Source organism: Scyliorhinus canicula, chromosome 5, assembly GCF_902713615.1.
Source record: "Scyliorhinus canicula chromosome 5, sScyCan1.1, whole genome shotgun sequence".
Lineage (NCBI taxonomy): Eukaryota > Metazoa > Chordata > Chondrichthyes > Carcharhiniformes > Scyliorhinidae > Scyliorhinus > Scyliorhinus canicula.
The window spans coordinates 105431304-105450386 of record NC_052150.1 but is presented as its reverse complement, the minus strand read 5'-3'; the positions used below and the strand labels follow the sequence as shown (position 1 = coordinate 105450386).

Sequence of the window (19083 nt, the reverse complement as noted above, 5' to 3'; positions counted from 1 at the left end):
CTAAAATGTAAAGCTCGAAGCCTGATGTTTAATTATTGTTTCAAAGAGGATAATTATCCTCCTCACTCCTGAATCAAGAAATAAAATACAAATACATCTTTCCATAACCCAATTTGGAACATTATACATGTAGCTATGTTTCAATACTTAAAGCTCACCACATATATAGGAGCCAATATTTATTCAGATGGAAGTTTGCTATTTGAAAAATAAAAGTCAGCTAGATTTCTTCTCACATTTTCTATTCTTTCACAGATGTAACATGGCTATGAGGTTTATTATGGGACAATGGGCCTCCTTAGGGTACCTTGTAAAAGAAAGATCCTGTTGGATACAGGAACAGGATAAGCAAAGGATATTTTGGAAATGGTAATATTGAAATAATTATCTTCCAAGTTGCTACAAATTTGGTTCAAAGTTACTCTGTATGGCTTGAGCATCAGTTGTCTAAATCCTGCTATGAAACACGGAAAGAATTAAGATTTGCTGAATGCAAGATTTGTTTAATAAACGTCGACTAAATTGAATCATTTTGTGTAATTCCTCAATCAAGAAAAAATATTACTCAATAATCGCTTCACATTGTCAGCACAGTAAATATTGCCAATATAGTGACAAATCTCATTGGGACAACAGCAGGTTGCTTTCAGACTTTAAAAACAGTTCAAGTTTTTTCAATTATGTTTTCTGTGATCTTTGTTGAAATCGAGTTGCTGGATAAATATTCATGATACCAAATTTTGTAAATGGCCTACTTTTGGCACACCGTTTACAACATCCTGATCCAAACATGATCCTGGCTTTAAACAAGAAATTCCTGAAAATTATTGTTATTCGATTGGAATCAAGTTCGCTCAAAATGGTACATTTTTGAATTAATTTCCAAACTGTTTAATAAAAAAATAACCTGGAGGATGTTTGCTGACAGGTTTCCAGACAGCCGGAAAAATGATACATTTTTACAAGACAGAAGTTCATTCTATCGGCGCATACTCACCATGGTGGACTCTGTGGTGGCTGGGTGTGTTGAGGATCAGTTCCAGAGGCCCAAGGTTACCAATTATCTGCAACAGAGTCAGGAAACCATTTAACACTGGGCTTTAATGCCAAAATCGAAAAATAACTACCCACAGCGAGCTCGAGGGATTAGGAAACAATTTTATTTTTAAACTCAAAATGACAGAAAAGCAGATGTTAAAATAATAACATCACATTGTAATAGCTACCATAAGGACTATTTTGAGTTTTATTTAAACTGAATATGCCTGAACAGCCTGCTAATTAAAATTGTTTTATTTTGAAGGAAATAGCAAGATAAAAGGCAAGTTTAGTCTGTGGCTTCGATGACATTCTCAACGTGTGGAAGTCCCATAATACCCTGACATTTTCTCAGACGGTTGCTCCAATTTCTTTGAAACAATCGGAACCGTGTGATTTTATTCATTTTTCTTAATGATATTTTGACACTGTACAAGAACAAAGAGGTTATTTAGAAAGCAATGTATATTCATTTTGATCATATACCTGCCTGAGAAAAGTATTTTTTAAACTTTCAGTGTCAAATATAATGACAGTTAAGAATTGGTCGGGCTCTATCCAAAATGTTTCGGAATACTGCATTGAAAGCTTGAGATCTGTAAGTAGCAAGAATATTCCATCAGGTACAAGTTAAAGTCATCTTCTTTCAGCTCAACAAAAATGATATTGATAAATATTGCTTTGATTGACAATGGGCATGAATTTTGTTTTGGTACTTGTCTACTTGCATTTGATAAAACAAGGCCCATATGTGTTTAATTTCACAGGTCTTATTTATTTTGCACAGCCTCCTGACGACGCAGCAGGAGGCCGGCGGGAAACACAGCTGGTCTCATTAAATGGAAACCAGACATGATTACCAGTGGCAGGTTGGCACTGCCAGGTTGGCACTTCCAGTGTGACAAGAGGCATGGTTGTAAGAGGCAGTAGCAAGGGGTGGGGCCTGAGAGGAAGCATGGCCATGAAAGGGGGGAGTTAAGGGTGGGCATGAAGGTGGGGATATTGGTTACTTGGGGGGGCGGATGGAGCTGGTACCAGCAATGATGGAGAGGGGGGCTGATGCCTGAAAGTGAGGTCCTGCCAGTGAGTAGGAGGGAATGGGGCTGTCAGGTTGTTTGGCGATCAGGCGCCTTCTGATCTCCGAGGAGCCGGCCTGGCTGGCATCTTTAGGTCCTGCACTTCTCTTTCCTGGCGGAAAACTACCCACGCTCCAAACAAATGACAACGTGTGGCTCGATTGCAATGGGAATTGCGCCAGAACAGCCAGCAGGATTCTCATCAGTTTTCCCACCCGAAATCTTTTCGGAGAATTCAGCTGACTGAATTGTTCATGGGCTGGATTGGCTGGACCCTGAGCTGCGTGTTTCTTGACAGTGACCGTTCACTGGCGGCAGGATTCTCTACGCCCATCACTCATCAATGGGATTGATTATTGAAGCCACCCCATATTGCCAGGAAACCCTCGTGCAGGGACACATTGTCGGTGGGATCAAGGAATCCTAACGGCCGGTGGATTCTGGACCATAATAATACATTTCCATTGTTGGGTTAAAAAGTATATCATATCCGGGGAATTAATAGTAAATGCCACTACATGTTGTTCTCAGATGCGCTCTCCACTGGTCTGGCGAATCCTATCAAAACTGAATTGTGCACTGCTGGCTTTAAGTCCACATGCAAATACTCCACATCACACCTTAGCCTCACTATTCATGGGAGGGCATAGAAAACGTGGGGAGTGGTTCAACTGGCCAGGAACAGGTAAGGCAGAGGTCCACTGAACTTAACAGCAGGACCTTATTTGAATTTCGGCATGGGAAGAATATTATCATCCTCTGGCAGGTGGGTGGCCTGTATATTTCTCCAGAAGACCCTTCTGCTGCTCTCTTGCATGCCCTGACCTAACCAATTTTATGCTGGGCAGTAAAGGCTGAGGATGGCCTGCCCTTGCCCCAATTGAGGTCCTTATTTAAGGGCTGCTTCCTGCTCGGCCTCAATATAGGCCAGGCGGGAGGGGAGGAGTTCAGGGACAAAGGCAAAACTCAGCAGATCACCATCCAGACCCCTATCGTTTAATTTTCTGGGTGATGTTTCTACACGAAAGCTTGTTGCTATCCATATATTATTAAACAAAACTGTAAGGACAGGATTTTTCGCCTCTTCCCGCCAGGGGATCTTCCAGTTCTGCCCAAGGTGACTCCCGGAAGTGGGTTCCCCGGCAGCAGGATCAGCAAGCCATGCAAAATGGCATAGACATTGGTGCAACCGGAAGATTCTGCTGGTGGCCAATGACAAGCCACCTCTGCCATTGGGGAAACACACCATGAGGGGATGGAAAATTCGACCGAGGGAATATCGAATACAGGAGTTAGATTTTACCTTTATTGTGATACTTGGATCAAGTATTTTGTACAATGGGTATTTACTTGAGAATTCAACATTAAGTACAAGTACAGTTTTGGTGCAGTCAAATTATTTTGAATGTATGTGTAAAAGGAAGAATCCAAATTAGATTCACAATTATTGTAGAGTCAATGGGCACAATTTAACTAAATGGGAACCAAGTCCCATAGTGAGTGCATTTAGCTGCGTGCTTCCTGCTGTTTTCAACACCAAGAAACACAATGCTATTGAATGGCACTTGGGTTTGATAAGAGCCTCAGTGGGGAATGTGCAGTTGAGACTGCACTTTGCCCCTTTTCCTGTGCTGAGGAGCTCTGCTTGCCGGACTTCCTCTGTGTAGCGAAGGATTGGGACGCATTTTTAAATGGCGTCCCGATCTTTGTAGCCCCAGACGCAACCCCCAACCCCTCAAGCCCCACCTCACTATGAGGGGGGCTATAGGCTCCCCTCGGACTCCCCCACAACACCCACGCAGGGCACCTCCGACCCGATCGCCACCGCGTGAAAAATGCCAGCTGGGCAGTGCCAACCTGGTAGCCTGGCAGTGCCACCTAGGCACCTTGGCAGTGCGAGGCTGGCACTCAGGTGGCACTGTAAGGGTGCCAGGCTGGCAATGCTAGGATGCCCAGCTAGCACCAGCAATGCTAAGGGACTACCCTGCCCAAAGAACAAAGAACAAACAAAGAACAAAGAAAATTACAGCACAGGAACAGGCCCTTTGGCCCTCCCAGCCTGCGCCGATCCAAAGGGCATGCACCCCGGGCCTCCGATACCCTGGGAGACCCTCACGAATGCCTTATTGCCTGGTCCCTGTTTGTGGAGACCAGTGCTGAACGGCACTTGCTTGGGGTCTCCGAAGCAAAGAGAATAGATCCCACCATCTCCGGCGCATCAGGAAATTGCAGATTAGAGTGAGCCTACAATTGTCAAAAAGTAATCTCGTGAGGCATAATCCCGAGAGCGGGATTCCGAGAGTACCCAAAAAGCAACGTGCCTCTGTGCAACGTGGCCGTTCAATCGCGTCCATAGAATCCTGCAGCACAGAAATGGCCCTTTGGCCCATCAGGTCTGCGCTGGTCAAAAACAACCACCCAACTATTCAAATCCCATCTTCCAACACTTCGCACATAGAGTTATATGCCTTGGGATCACAAATGCACATCTAAATACTTCTTAAATGTTATGAGGGTCTGTGCTTCCACCAGCCTTTCTGGCAGCAAATTCCAAACTCCCACCACCTTCTAAAAATGTTTTTCCTCTCATTCCCTCTCAACCTCCTGTCCCTTACCTTAAATCTATGCCCCTGCTCATTGATCCTTCCACCAAGGTGAATTGTTTCTTCCTGTCTACTCTATCAATGCCCGTCATAATTTTATTCTCAATCATGTCCCCTCCTCAGTCTCCTCTGCTCCAAGGAAAACAACTCAAGTCTATCCAATTTCTTCATAACTAAAATTCTCCAGCCCAGGCAACATCCTGGTAAATCTCTTCTGCACCCTTTCCACTGCTATCACATCCCCCTGTAACTGCACACAATACTCTAGATGTGGTCTAGCCAACGTTTTCTACTGTTTCAGCATAACCTCCCTGCTCTTAAACTCTATGCCTCAACTACTAAAGGCAAGTATACGCTGTGCCTTCTTAACCACTATATCCACCTGCTCTTCTATCGTAAGGGGCCGGCGGACATGCACAACAAGATCTCTCTGATCCTTGATGCTTCCCAGGTTCCTGCCATTTATCATGTATTCACTCGCCTTGTTTGTCCTGCCCAAGTGCATTACCTCACACTTATCTGGATTGAATTCCATTTTGCACTGAGCAGCTCATCTGACCAGCCCATGTATATCCTCCTGTAATCTAAGGATAATCGCCTCACGATTTCTCACCACACCTGACCCACCTACCGACGCAAGCAAGGCAACAAATCCTCCATCCACACACCAACCAGAGTGAATAACCTCACTGGACACAACTATTCCCTTAACACTGCATACTCTCACCGTCTCCCAGGCTCAAAAAGAAGAAGTCGCTCCAGGAAGCGTGGAAAACATGCAGGCCTGCAGGTGAGAGTGAAACAACGCGGCCCCAAGGCCCCTCTGCCTAGCTTACTCCTAGCTCATGTCCAATCTCTAGAAAACAAGCTAGGCAAACTTAAAGCCAGACTCACGTTTCAAAGAGAACTAAGGGACTGCTGTGTGCTCTGTTTCACGGAGGCATGGCTCACTCCTGCTTCACCAGACTGTGCCCTACAACCGGAGGGTTTCTCATTCCACTGAATGGACCGTATGGCGGCCTCAGGCAAGGCAAGGTGAGGTGGGGTCTGTCTCCTAATCAACACTTCCTGGTACCTAGATGTAGCAACACTGGCGAGTTTCTGCTCCCCGGACCTAGAATACTTGACGCTAAAATGCCGCCCCCAACTACATTCCGCAGGAGTTCAGCTCCATTATCCTGACGGCAGTTTACATTCCACCCCATGCGAACGTGAAAATCGCACTGGATGAAATATTCACCACCACAAATAGCCTTGAAACAAAACATCCCGAGGCCTTGTTCATTGTAGCTGGAGACTTCAATCAGGCTAAGCTCAAGAGCGTACGACCAAGTTATCACCAACACGTCACCTGTTCCACCAGAGGCCCAAGCATCCTGGACCACTGCTACACAAATATCAAACATGCCTACCGCTCTATCGCCCACCCACACTTTGGCAAATCTGAACACAAAGCTGTGCTCCTGCTCCTGGCTTATAAGAGAATCCGTCAAAGAAAGTCATGCATTGTTGGTCTGAGGAATCGGATGATCTCCTACGGGACTGCTTAGAGTCAGTGGACTGGTCAGTACATAAAAATTCTGCGACCAGCCTGAACGAGTACGCCACTACAGTAACTGACTTCATTAGTAAGTGTGTAGAAGACTGTGTGACAAAGAAGCAAATCCGCGTGTTTCACAACCGGAACAAGATATTCACTGCTTGCTGAAGTCTAGGTCTGAGGTGTTCAAGTCAGGTCAAGCCTGACCGCTACAAGAAAGTCAGATATGATCTAAAGAAATCCATCAAAGATGCCAAAAGACAGTACCGGACCAAGCTCAGTCCCAGGCTAGCCACACGGATCCCCACCGTCTATGGCAAGGTCTGCAAGACATAACGGGCTACAAGGTGAAGGCATGTGAAATCGTCGGCTCCAAGGCACCCCTCCCTAATGAGCTCAACGCATTCTATACACGCTTTGAGCAAGATGTCAGTGAGAGTGAGCCCTCCACTCCAGAAGCCGCGGATAAACTTGTATGAGATCACCACTGCAGACGTCAGAGCAGCCTTCTCGAAGGTCAACCCACGGAAAGCCAATGGCCCGGATGGGGTACCTGGACGAGCACTCAGGTCTTGTGCGGATCAGCTTGCTGGGGTATTCGCAGACATCTTCAACCTCTCTTTACAACAACCTGAGGTCCCTATCTGCTTCAAGAAGACGGCCAACATCCCTGTACCAAAAAAACGTCAAGCAGCGTGCCTTAATGACTATCGTCCAATGGCTCATGATCCATCATCAAGAAGTGCTTCGAAAAGTTAGTCATGGCACGAATCAACTCCAGCCTCCCGGATTGCCTTGATCCACTACAATTCGCCTACCGCTGTAACAGGTCCACAGCAGCTGCCATCTCCATGGCCCTGCACTCTACCCTGGAACACCTAGATAACAAAGACACCTATGTCAGACTCCAATTTATCGATTACAGCTCAGCCTTCAATACCATCATTCCTACGAAACTCATCTCCAAACTCCATGCCCTTGGCCTCGGCTTCTCCATCTGCGACTGGATCCTGAACTTTCTAACCCACAGACCACAATCAGTAAGGATAGGCAACAACACCTCCTCCACGATCAGCATCAACACCGGTGCCCCACAAGGCTGTGTTCGCAGCCCTCTACTATACTCCTTGTACACCTATGACTGTGTGGCCAAATTCCCCTCCAACTCGATTTTCAAATTTGCTGATGACACCACTGTAGTGGGTCGGATTTCCAGCAATGATGAGACAGAATACAGGAATGAGATAGAGAATCTGGTGAACTGGTGCGACGACAATAATCTCTCCCTCAATGTTAACAAAATGAAGCAGATTGTCATCGACTTCAGGAAGCGTAGGGGAGAACATGCCCCTGTCTACATCAATGGGAACAAAGTAGAAAGGGTCGCGAGCTTCAAGTTTTTAGGTGTACAGATCACCAACAGCCTGTCCTGGTCCCCCCATGCCGACACTATAGTTTAGAAAGCCCACCAACGACTCTACTTTCTCAGAAGACTAAGGAAATTTGGCATGTCAGCTACCACCCTCACATCTACAGATGCACCATAGAAAGCATTCTTTCTGGTTGTCACAGCTTGGCATGGAGCCAGCTTGGCCGAAGACCGCATTAAACTACAAAAGGTCGTGAATGTAGCCCAGTCCATCACGCAAACCAGCCTCTCATCCATTGACTCTATCTATAATTCAATGCTGAATAAATTAATTAAGTCTTCAAATAAACTAGGATTCTCACCCAAATATCTTTAAGGTTCTCATGATGGTTCCAGAATTTAAATTTATTTAACATCAGCTTGTGTGAGTAGGGAATTGGGTAACTGATATTCTCAAGAGGCTTGCATTTGGTCAGACATCTACTGAACCAAAATCAATTTTTAAAAAATCCATTATCATAGAACAATATTAAGAATAAGGAAATGCTGCTACAGTGCCAAAAAAGCATCTTTTGATCACGTAAGACTGCAGAAATCTGATTATTTTTCCCACCAAGAGTGAGGAACTCCATTACTTATCTTAACTAAAAGTCAGAGATTGGGCACCTAGAGGCCAGGAACTACAGTTTCCAATGGACCTCAGGCCTTCTGCGCATGTGCCGGCCAGGAGATGGCCACACATGCACCGTTAATTTTCTCACCTTCAGGCTGGGAACCGGCTCTAAACACATCCACAGAAGAAAAAGATGAGATGTGAAATTGGATGTGAGGTGATCTGAACAGGAGCACCATTGCAGAGAAGGTGCCCCAAGGGGCAGGACAGGAAGAGGGTGCCATAACCAAAAACAAGGTTGCAAGCTAGGTGGTGGGACAGAAAGAGGCCCCAGAAGAAAATTCCAAGCAGGGGCAAGAGTGAAATTCAGAAAACGGCCCTGTTAAGTAAAGTTGAGGAACACAGAAAAAGGCTCCATGTTAAAGAAAGTCCTGACTTAAGCAAAGTGGGCTCGAGAGAAGCCCTGGAGATCTGTAAGGACAGCCTGATGCACTATCAATTATGACGAGACACGAGTAGAGTGTAATCGAGGCTTTGTTAAGCATAGATGTGTAGCCTCCCGCAGCTGCTGCCGAAATGGCTGCAGCTCGGTGAGCCCACACATTTATACTCCGCCGACTGGGCGGAGCTAGCAGGCAGGAATCTACACCCAACCTGTAGTACAGGGGCTTTACCGTATTACACCTCATATGTGATATATATACAACAGTGGTGACTACCACATTCACCCCCTGTTAAAAAAAGAGTCCAGCGGGGCTGGCAGAAGACTATTTACACGCATAGGTTAACATTTTAGGGAAAGTTCACAAATTAAGACGATCAGGTGCCTTGATCTTCCGTTGTGAGTGCCACAGTCCCGGTGGCGATGCAGGCATCTGTTCGGTCGCCGGTGACTCCGGGAGCGTGTCAACCCCATCTTCATCCCCGGGTGGGACCAAGGGGAGGACGGATCATCCTGGAGTGGGGGCTGTGGTGGGGTGCGCTGGGGGGAAGGAAGGATGGCGCTGTGACAGGGCTGGGGGGGGAGGGGGGGACCCAGCTGGTGCTAGGTCCTGAGGGAGACTGTGTCTTGGCGGCTGTCGGGGTACTCCACGTAGGCGTACTGCGGGCTTGCATGGAGTAGCTGTACCCTCTCGACCAACGGGTCCGCTTTGTGGAGCCGCACGTGCTTGCGGAGGAGAACGGGTCCTGGAGCTGCCAGCCACGTTGGGAGCGAAACCCCGGAGGTGGACGTCCTGGGGAAGGCAAGGAGAAGTTCATGGGGGGTTGCGTTAGTCGTGGTGCAAAGTAGCGACCGAATAGAGTGAAGGGCGTCGGGGAGGACCTCCTGCCAGTGGGAGACTGGGAGATTTTTGGACCGCAGGGCCAGATGGACGGCCTTCCAGACCGTCCCATTCTCCCGCTCCATCTGCCCGTTTCCCCGGGGGTTGTAGCTGGTCATTCTGCTCAAGGTGATGCCCTTGCTAAGCAGGTACTGGCGCAGCTTATCGCTCATAAATGAGGATCCCCGGTCGCTGTGGATGTAGGTGGCGAAACCCGACAGGGCGAAGATGGGGTTGAGGGCTTTGATGACGGTGGCAGATGTCATATGCATGGGACGACGACGAAGGGGAATCTGGAGTATTCGTCGACCACGTTAAGGAAATACGTGTTTCAGTCGGTGGAGGGGATGGACCCTTTGAAATCCATGCTGAGGCGTTCAAAGGGGTGGACGCCTTCACTAGGTGCGCTTGGTCTGGTCGGTAGAAGTGCGGCTTAGACTCCGCGCAGACCTGGCAGTCTCTAGTGATAGCCCTGACCTCCTCAATGGAGTTGGGCAGATTGCGGGCGTTTAAGAAGTGAAAGAATCGGGTGACCACTGGGTGACAGAGAGCGTCGTGTAGGGTCCGGAGTCGGTCCACTTGTGCGCTGGCTCATGTACCTCGGGATAGAGCATTGGGGGGCTCGTTGAGCTTACAGTAGTCGATACAAAATCTCATTCCTCCACCTCAAGATTTTATCATTTTTGATCTTGCCCCGCTGTGTGTTATTAAACATGAAGACAACCAACCATTGGTCAGTGAGGGGAGTGAATCTCCTGCCGGCCAGGTAATGCCTCCAATGTCGCACAGCTTCTACGATGGCTTGGGCCTCCTTCTCAACGGAGGAGTGCTGAATTTTGGAGGCATGGAGGGTGCGTGAAAAGAATGCCACGGGCCTGCCTGCCTTGTTGAGGGTGGCGGCCAGAGCGACGTCTGATGCATTGCTCATAACGTGGAAGGGGAGCATTTCATCGACCGCGTGCATCGCGGCCTGGCGATGTCGGACTTGATATGGTTGAAGGCCTGGTGAGCCTTGGCCGTCAGTGGGAAAACAGTGGAGTGAATGAGTGGGCGGGCCGTGTCCGCATAGTTAGGGACCCACTGGGAGAAGTATGAGAAGAACCCCAGGCATTGTTTGAGGGCCTTGGGGCAGTGGGGGAGAGGGAGTTCCATGAGGGGGCACATGCAATCAGGGTCGGGCCCTAGAACTCTATTTTGCACCACACAGCTGAGGATTGCTCAGCGGTTGGTGCTGAACACGCACTTCTCCTTGTTGTACGTTAGGTTGAGGGGTTTGGCGGTGTGGAGGGACTTGGAAAGGTTCGCGTCGTGGTCCTGCTGGTCATGGCCGCAGATGGTGACGTTATCGGGTACGGGAATGTGGCCCGCAGTCCGTCCCGGTCAACCATTCGGTCCATCTCCTGTTGGAAGACCGAGACCCCGTTAGTGATGCCAAAGGGAACATTAAGGAAGTGGTAAAGGTCGCCGTCCGCTTCAAACGTGATGTACGGGTGGTCCGTCTTGCGAATGGGGAGCTGGTGTTAGGCAGATTTCAGGTCCACTGTCGACAAGACCAGGTACTGTGCAATCTGATTGACCATATCAGATATGCGTGTGAGGGGGTACGCGGCGAGCTGCGTGTACCGACTGATGGTTTGACTGTAGTCAACGACCATCATGTTTTTCTCCCCAGTTTTCACAACTACCACTTGGGCTCTCCAGGGGCTGTTGCTGGCCTCGATAATGCCTTCCCGTAGCAACCGCTGGACCTCAGACCTGTCCTGGGCACTGTACCCTCTGTTCCTGGTGGCGACGGGTTTTCAATCCGTGGTGAGGTTTGCAAACAGAGAAGGCGGGTCGACGTTAAGGGTCGTGAGACCGCCGACAGTAAGGGGTGATAGGGTCCCGCCGAATATCAGGGTTAGACTTTGGAGGTTGCACTGGAAGTCCAGGCCGAGTAGCAAGGCTGCGCAGAGGTTGGGGAGGATGTAGAGCCGGAAGTCGCTGAACTCTACGCCCTGGATGGTGAGGGTGGCTGTGCAGTACCCCCGGATAGCCACGGAGTGGGATCCGGAGGCCAGGGAGATTCTCTGGTTAATGGGGTGTACCGCGAGGGAGCAGCGCCACCGTATCGGGGTGGATGAAGCTCTCAGTGCTCCCGGATTCAAGAAGGCATGATGTCTTGTGCCCATCGACCTTTACTGACGTCGACGCGGTCGCGAAGTTGTGCGGTCGGGACTGGTCGATCGTGATTGAGGCGAGGCGTGGCAGGTGTTGGAAGGCCCCTGGCCGGTCAGCGGCGGTTGCAGGCGATGAGTGGCCCGATGAGGAGCCTGACGAGCAGGGGTCCTGAGGCAGGGAAGATGGCGGCGCCCACGGGGCGCACGTGGCGGGCGGCGTTAAAGACGGCGGCACCCACAGGCCGCACGAGGCCTGATGGGGGGGAAGGTGGCGACGCCCACGGGCCACACGTGGGTTGCGGGGGCAAAAATGACAACCCCCACGGGTCGTACATGGGGGTGCAGGGACAATGGGCCTGGTTACAGCGGCGATCAAATGGGCCTGGCCCACAGCAGCAAAATGTCCTTTCTTCCCAGCCAGGCCTTGCAGCGCGCGCTCCACGCCGGGCAGCGCTGCCAGGGGTGCTTTGTCTGTCCGCAGAAGTAGCACTTGGGTCCCCCAGGGTTGGTTGGCTGCCACGTGGCGCAGGCTTGGGGTTGGCTGTGGGCGGTCACTGGTGGGGTCCATGATGATGTGTTCGCTGGCGGGGTCCATGATGTCCAGGAGGGGGTGCGGTGCAGTCGGGGGCGTACGCTTGTACATTATTGGAGACCACCGTTAGTGAGATCGCACGTTTCTTGGTCGCCGCGAGGTCGAGGGTAGCCCCTTCTAAGAGGCGCTGGCGAATGTACACCCACCCTATGCCCGTAACGAAAGCATCCCTAATTAGGAGTTCGGAATGTTCAACGGCCGAAATGGCCTGGCAATCGCAGTCCCTCGCCAGGGCATGCATGGCACGCCAGAAATCTTCCACAGACTCACCGGGGAGTTGATTCCGTGTGGACAGGAGGAGCCTGGCGTAGAGTTTGTTGGTCTGCTGAGTGTAGTTCTCCTTCAGTAGTGCCATAGCCTCAGCATAGGTCGGCGCGGCCCGGATGAGGGGAAAGATATTGGAGCTCAGCCGCGTGTATAGGATCTGGCGCTTCTGCGCCTCTGAAGGTGGTTCTGTCGCAGATCCGATGTAGGCTTCAAAGCAAGCTAGCCAATGTGCGAAGGCCGACTTGGCATTGTCTGCTTGAGAGTGCAGCTGCAGGCAATCTGGCTTGATGCGGAGATCCATCGCTGTAAAATCTCTGCTTAATAAATTGATGTACTATCAATTACGGCGAGACGAGAGTAGAGAGTAATCGAGGCTTTATTAAGCAGAGAGGTGGAGCCTCCCGCAGCTGCTGCCGAAAAGGCTGCACCTCGGAGAGCCCACACATTTATACTCCGCCTACTGGGCAGAGCCAGCAGGCTGGGATCTACCCCCGTACCTGTAGTACAGGAGCCTTACCGTAATATACCTCATATGTGATATATATACAACAGTGATGACTACCACACAGCCAAAGGTTGGTGACTCTGTGTTGGGGTTGTAAAGGAAAGAAATTACCCTTTTGGAGCAGTAATATTCTGCTTGGCATAGCTGAAGACCTACACATCTGCGTGGATGGTGAAGCTTGAGTTTATTTCGAGATCCAATGGAACAGAATCTCAAAAGTTGAGATAAGAAACCTGGAGGTGGATCCTTATTGAACGGGACTGATTAGGAGTAAAGTTTGGAGAGAATTCCAAGACATGTTCTTCAAAGGTGGATAATGGAAATCCTCTAGAGAGTCCGGGTTTCAATAAGGACAGTTGGCTCACAGTGTGACAAACACCTGGGTATGTTCTTGAGAAATCTATTGAATCTGCTTTGGTTACACCTGCCATTTACTTCGGAGTGTGGTGTTTCTGTCCACAGTTTTCCAATTTGTTCACATGTACTGCACACTTTCCCTGAATATTAGAGTGTGAGATGGGTCTGGTAACTTTTTTTATATTTCTAAATTTGTCTGTGGCAGTAAAGATATAGCTGGGGTGAAGGAATAGTGAATATTTGAATCATTTTCTTGTGTTTGTATTGAAATCTTTCCAACCTTTTTGTCTGGTATAATAGGTTTCATTTTTCTTGTTCAATAAATGTTTTCATCTTTTTGTTAAAAGTTCTTCAGCAGATTCCTGTGAATTTATCCAGTAACTTACCTCCACGGTTTCTTAAAACAATACAATTTTGTGGGTGGGATTCTCCGCTTGACGATGCCGGTTTCGTAATCAACGATCAGACGGAGAATCCCTTTTTATGACCGAATCGGGGGCGGTGCCTGTTTTTAGATGCTCCACCCCTTCCAAAATGGCGTCATCGAGGAGTACGCCGCACGCCGTTGGTGCAGCCTCAGGAGGTTACCAGAAGGCCCTCCCCAATGCTGTGCCCCCCCCCCCCCCCCGATGGGCTGTGTTCCTGACCGTGCGGGTGCCTCATAGTCTCAGCGGCCGGGAACCTGGTGTGGCCACAGTGGTGGGGGTGCCGTGCTGGTGGCTGGCGGGGCTTCAGTGAGGGTTGGGGGGACTGGTGGGGGGGGGGAGGGGGGTGGTGTCCACGGGGGTACTATCTGACAGGTCGGTTCCGCTGCAGGTCATAGGCATGTGCATGCGCGGCCACGGACCCAGCAATTTTCCGGCTGTTTATTTTGGGAAGGCCGTGTGTTTTATGTGGTACGGCTGCTGGCTCCTCACCGGATGGAGGGTCGGTGCTGGGGCCTCGCCAATGTTTTTCATCATAATGCTAGATATTTCCTCCTGACATCGCCTCAAATTCGGATCCAGCCCTGGATCTATCAAGCCAGCTTGCACTCTGGGATCTGACTTGGCCAGTGGTAACATCAGCTGGAATCATGACATAAGGTAGCTTGAAAACTATTAAAGTTTAAACTATATTTTAAAGAAAATTCTTTGATACATGCCATGGAAAGCAACAGAAAATTAATTGTTAGACTCCTGTCATTGTGGATACGACATTAAACTTTATTAGCACACTAAATTAAACCTAGATGTAGTGTCAATGTTTCACACTGAATTTTGTATTTACACAGATGGACTTTGTGGCCACAGGTTCTGTGTGCTCTCTATGGGGGACGCTGTAAGGGAAGAATGATCCATAGGAGATTTGAAAGCCTACACAGTTTCAAACTTTGAAATTCGTTCCAAGGTCCAACTTATATGAAGCCAGCTATTTTCCTATTTGATGAGGCATTTTTAAATATTAAAATAAATCTCAAAAAAGCCAAATCTCCCAAAAAGAGAGACAGAAACAACAATATTTGTGGACTGCAACAAAAACAGAGGCAATCTGAAGGTACTATCCTCCCAAGATTACAAATGCCTCACTGAGGTATGAACCATTGCTTGACTCCAAGCGAACAGCAGAATTTTCTTTGCTACCCCCAATAGAAAAAGGTAGCATTAAACCCAGAATTTCAAAGTATCAAATGGAAAATAAGTCAAATGAAAATTGCTTCTGCACTTTAATTTTGCTGTGGGTTTCTTCATTATCACCACTTTCATATATTGTGACCAGTGAGCAGCAGCGGCATCTTTAAAATGTTTTCTTGAATTACATAGATTTTGAGTTTTTGCATGGTGAAATACCTACTCAACCATGATTGTAGATCAGATAATAGTAAGATCTGTAAGGATTTTCTGATCTGTGCTTGCATAAGGCCTGATTATATTACGTAAACATGCTGTTGCTCAGCAAGTTAGGGGCAGGATGCAATCAGTAAATAGGAATGTTCCCTCGTTTTGGGCAAGCTCTCAGTTCTTTATGTAGAACATTCACATATTCACTTTTTCCCTGAGTTGAATTGTGTTAAATTTTGTGCTTCATCAAAATGTTAATGGAAGAGAAATTGCCACGTAACGCCTTTTCTACTCTGCTACCAAAGCTAGATGAATGCCTGGTGACCCTGGACAATCAGTAAACCTGCCAAATTCCACCTCTACATCGTCTAGCTTTGTCCCTATCTCTACTCACCTACTGTTGAAACCCTTTGTTACCTCCAGACTTGATTATCCCAATGCACTGGTCTACCCCCTATGTTCTGCCCTTGGTAAAATTGAATCCGTCCAAACCTCTGCTGCCATGTCCTTACTCACACCAAGTCCCCTTCAGTCATCACTCCCGTGCTCCCTGACTACATTTTGTCCCAGTTAAGCAATAACTTAATTCTAAAATTCTAATCATTTTCAAATCCCACCATGGTGGCATACTCCCCTATCACTGTAATCTTTTTGTTCTTCATAAATCTCCGAGTTATCTGTACTCCTCTAATTCTATTCTCATTAAACTATATTTAATTCATACTGGGTCACAAAATACGAGAAATCTCGGGGTGAATTGTCCATTGGCCAACACCAGAATTGGGGAGCGTCGCGGGGAAAAGCGGGTTTGTTGGTGGCACTAAAACATTTGCAATGCTCCAATCCCCCTCTGGCAGCCTCAGCCTGCTATCCACTCCGCAGGATGATTTCCATTTGAGTAACTGGCTGGAAATTCGATTCACCACCATGCCCCACACCCCCCATGATGCATGAGCTCCACGCGGGAAGTCCTCCAGGTGGGCTTTGGTTCAAGTTTGCCCGAGCGTGGCCCTGTTACGGTGCATCGCAGGGTGGGTCAAGGGGGCCAGTGTATAAATGAGGTTCCCCCTCACACAATCCATCAGGACGCCCCCCAAGTATGAAAATACGGTCCCCTCCCCAGCTGACAAGTTGGGGCACTCCTCCACCACGGGAATAACGGGTCACCCCTCCCGCAACACGCACAAATGAGGGTGATGCAACCCCCCCCACGACCCTCCATCAGCGCCCCCAATCAGAGACATCCCCATCACAGACACCTTTATCAGAGACCCCCATCAGAGACCCCGCACAGAGACACCCCATCAGAGATTTCCCCCATTAGAGATCCTCCCATCAGCGAACCCTGAAGAAAGCTGAAGAGTAGTCCAGACAGTAGATGGAAAATCGTTGCATTTTCACTTACCCTTCTCTAACATTGGCTGCCTAAGATAAAGATTGTTCAAAACAGCAGCTGTTACAAGTGGCTACCTTGAAAACCAGGTACACTTCAAACGACTTCAAATCGCTTGACAACCTTTGAAATTAAAATATTCCATTCAATTTCACAGAGCAATAGGTTGCACTAGCCAGGGACTGACAGTTTTATTGGTGCATACACAGAGGCTCAGGGAGTTTATTTATCGTTCCCTTCATGCTTGAATGCATCCCATTTACCCTGCTTTGAAGCCAACCATAACGACACCTCCTCACCACATCAAAAGGAACTAAGTGTTTTCACTTCCTCTTTTTCTCAGCAGAAAGCACAGTTGCATTTCCTTTAGTTTACAAAGCAATGGTGGAAAAAAAAATCAACTCTTCAAAAATATTTCTTGGTTTATTAAGCTATGCATATTTTACATAAAAACAAGCAAATTCATTGTGTTTTTTGGAAGCCTTACAACTCTAATTCCCATTAAGCAGTCCATCTTAAAAGGGTCTGTACTATGTGATACAACAAGGACAATTGCAAAAGGATACCAGTTTTTAAAAAAAAGTCATTAATATTTAAAAGACTTTTGTAATTAATGCAAACAGAGAATTACCTCAGTATGAATCCAGAACTGAAACAGCAGGTTAAATTGGAGATGCACTGCAAAAACTGAGGGAGGAATGAACAGTGCCATTGGAAGGTTAAATACCTGGAAGAAAAGAAACAATGTATCAAGTCAAATAAAGGTTTTAAAAGGTTAATAATATACACTGGTACTCCTTGAATATTATAAGACCCCGGGCGGAATTCTCCCACCCCACGCCGGGTGGGAGAATCGCCTGGGTGCCAAGTGAGTCCCGCCACGGCGCCCCAGCACCCACACGCGATTCCCCCACAGCCCCAAACCGGTGTGGCGAGATTCGCGGCTGGCGCTGGGAGAATCGCTGCTCTCCGTTTGCAACGGGCGAGCGGCGATTCTCCGGCCCGGATGGGCCGAGCGGCCTGCCCAACACGAAAGGTTCCCGCCGGCACCGTCCCCACCTGGTCGGTGCCGGCGGGAACAGCGCGGGAACGCTGGAGGGGGCGGCCTGTGGGAGGGGGAGTGGTGTTCTTGCACCGGGGGTGATCTCAAAAGAGATCCACCGCCCTGCAAGATCCATCTGACATCTTCTTGCGGGGCGGCCATGGGGAGGACGGCAACCGTGCATGCGCAGGTTGGCGGCGGCCAACCTGCGCATGCGCGAGTGACGTAATTTACATGGCACTGGCTGTGTAATTTACGTGGTGCCAAAGCCCGGCGGGCGTAAATGACGCGGCACCGCTCCTAGCCCACCGGGGGTGGGAGAGTAGGGGGCTGGGAGTGGCCTCCGACACCAGAGTCAAACACTCGTCGGGACTTAGGGCGCAATTCTCCACTCCCCATGCCAGGTGGGAGAAGATCAAGCCGCCACGTATTGCAGCGCAGCGGAGGGGAAGACGGCAACCACGCATGCGCGGGTTGGAGCCGTCAGCCGTCGCGACATCAGCCGCGCATGCACGGGTTGGAGCCGGCCAACCTGCGCATGTGCGGCTCACATCACTTCGGCGCAGCCGTTGCGTCATTCTCGGTGCGCCGCCTTGACGCACACGTCAAGGCCCGGCGGCCGAGAATTACAGAGCGCCGTTCCTAGCCCCCCGGGTGGGGGTGAATAAGGTGTGAGGAGCGGCCAACCTGCGCATGCGCGAGTGACGTAATTTACATGGCACTGGCTGTGTAATTTACGCGGCGCCAAAGCCCGGCGGGCGTAAATGACGCGGAGCCGCTCCTAGCCCACTGGGGGTGGGAGAATAGGGGGCTGGGAGTGGCCTCCGACACCAGAGTGAAACACTCGTCGGGACTTAGGGCGCAATTCTCCACTCCCCACGCCGGGTGGGAGAATCGGCGTTTTTCACGGCGACCGGCGATTCTCCGGCCCAGATGGGCCGAGCGGCCTGACGTTCCCGACCGGTTCACGATGGCAGTAACCACACCTGGTCGCTGCCGTCGTGAACATGGGCGTCAAATGCTCATTTGTGGCTTGTGGGGGGTGGAGAGGGGAGTGAGCACCACGGCCGTGCTCGGGAGGGGACTGGCCCGCGATCGGTGCCCACCGATCGTCGGGCCGGTGTCTCCAAGCGACGCACTCTTTCCCCTCTGCCACCCCATAAGTTCAAGCCACCACGTCTTGCGGGGAAGCGGAGGGGAAGACGGCAACCACGCATGCGCGGGTTGCATCACTTAGGCGCCGCCGTCGTGTCATTCTCGGTGCGCTGCCTTGACGCATACGTCAAGGCCCGGCAGCCGAGAATTACAGAGCGTCGTTCCTAGCCCCCCGGGTGGGGGTGAATAAGGTGCGAGGAGCGGCCTCCAAGGCCGAAGTGAAACGTGGCCG

At 49.5% G+C, this 19083-nt stretch overlaps 1 protein-coding gene across 3 annotated transcripts in view; it reads right to left on the bottom strand.

Annotated features, from left to right (window-relative positions):
• agmo (alkylglycerol monooxygenase) overlaps positions 1–19083 on the bottom strand; it is a 496116-nt gene that overhangs the window by 230137 nt on the left and 246896 nt on the right. For all 3 annotated transcript variants that reach the window (XM_038797483.1, XM_038797482.1, XM_038797481.1), the window contains exons 5-6: positions 17286–17381; positions 998–1064 (exon numbers count right to left, since the gene is read on the bottom strand). In XM_038797483.1, the coding sequence (XP_038653411.1) occupies positions 998–1064; positions 17286–17381 (163 nt within the window). The remainder of the gene's footprint in view (positions 1–997; positions 1065–17285; positions 17382–19083) is intronic.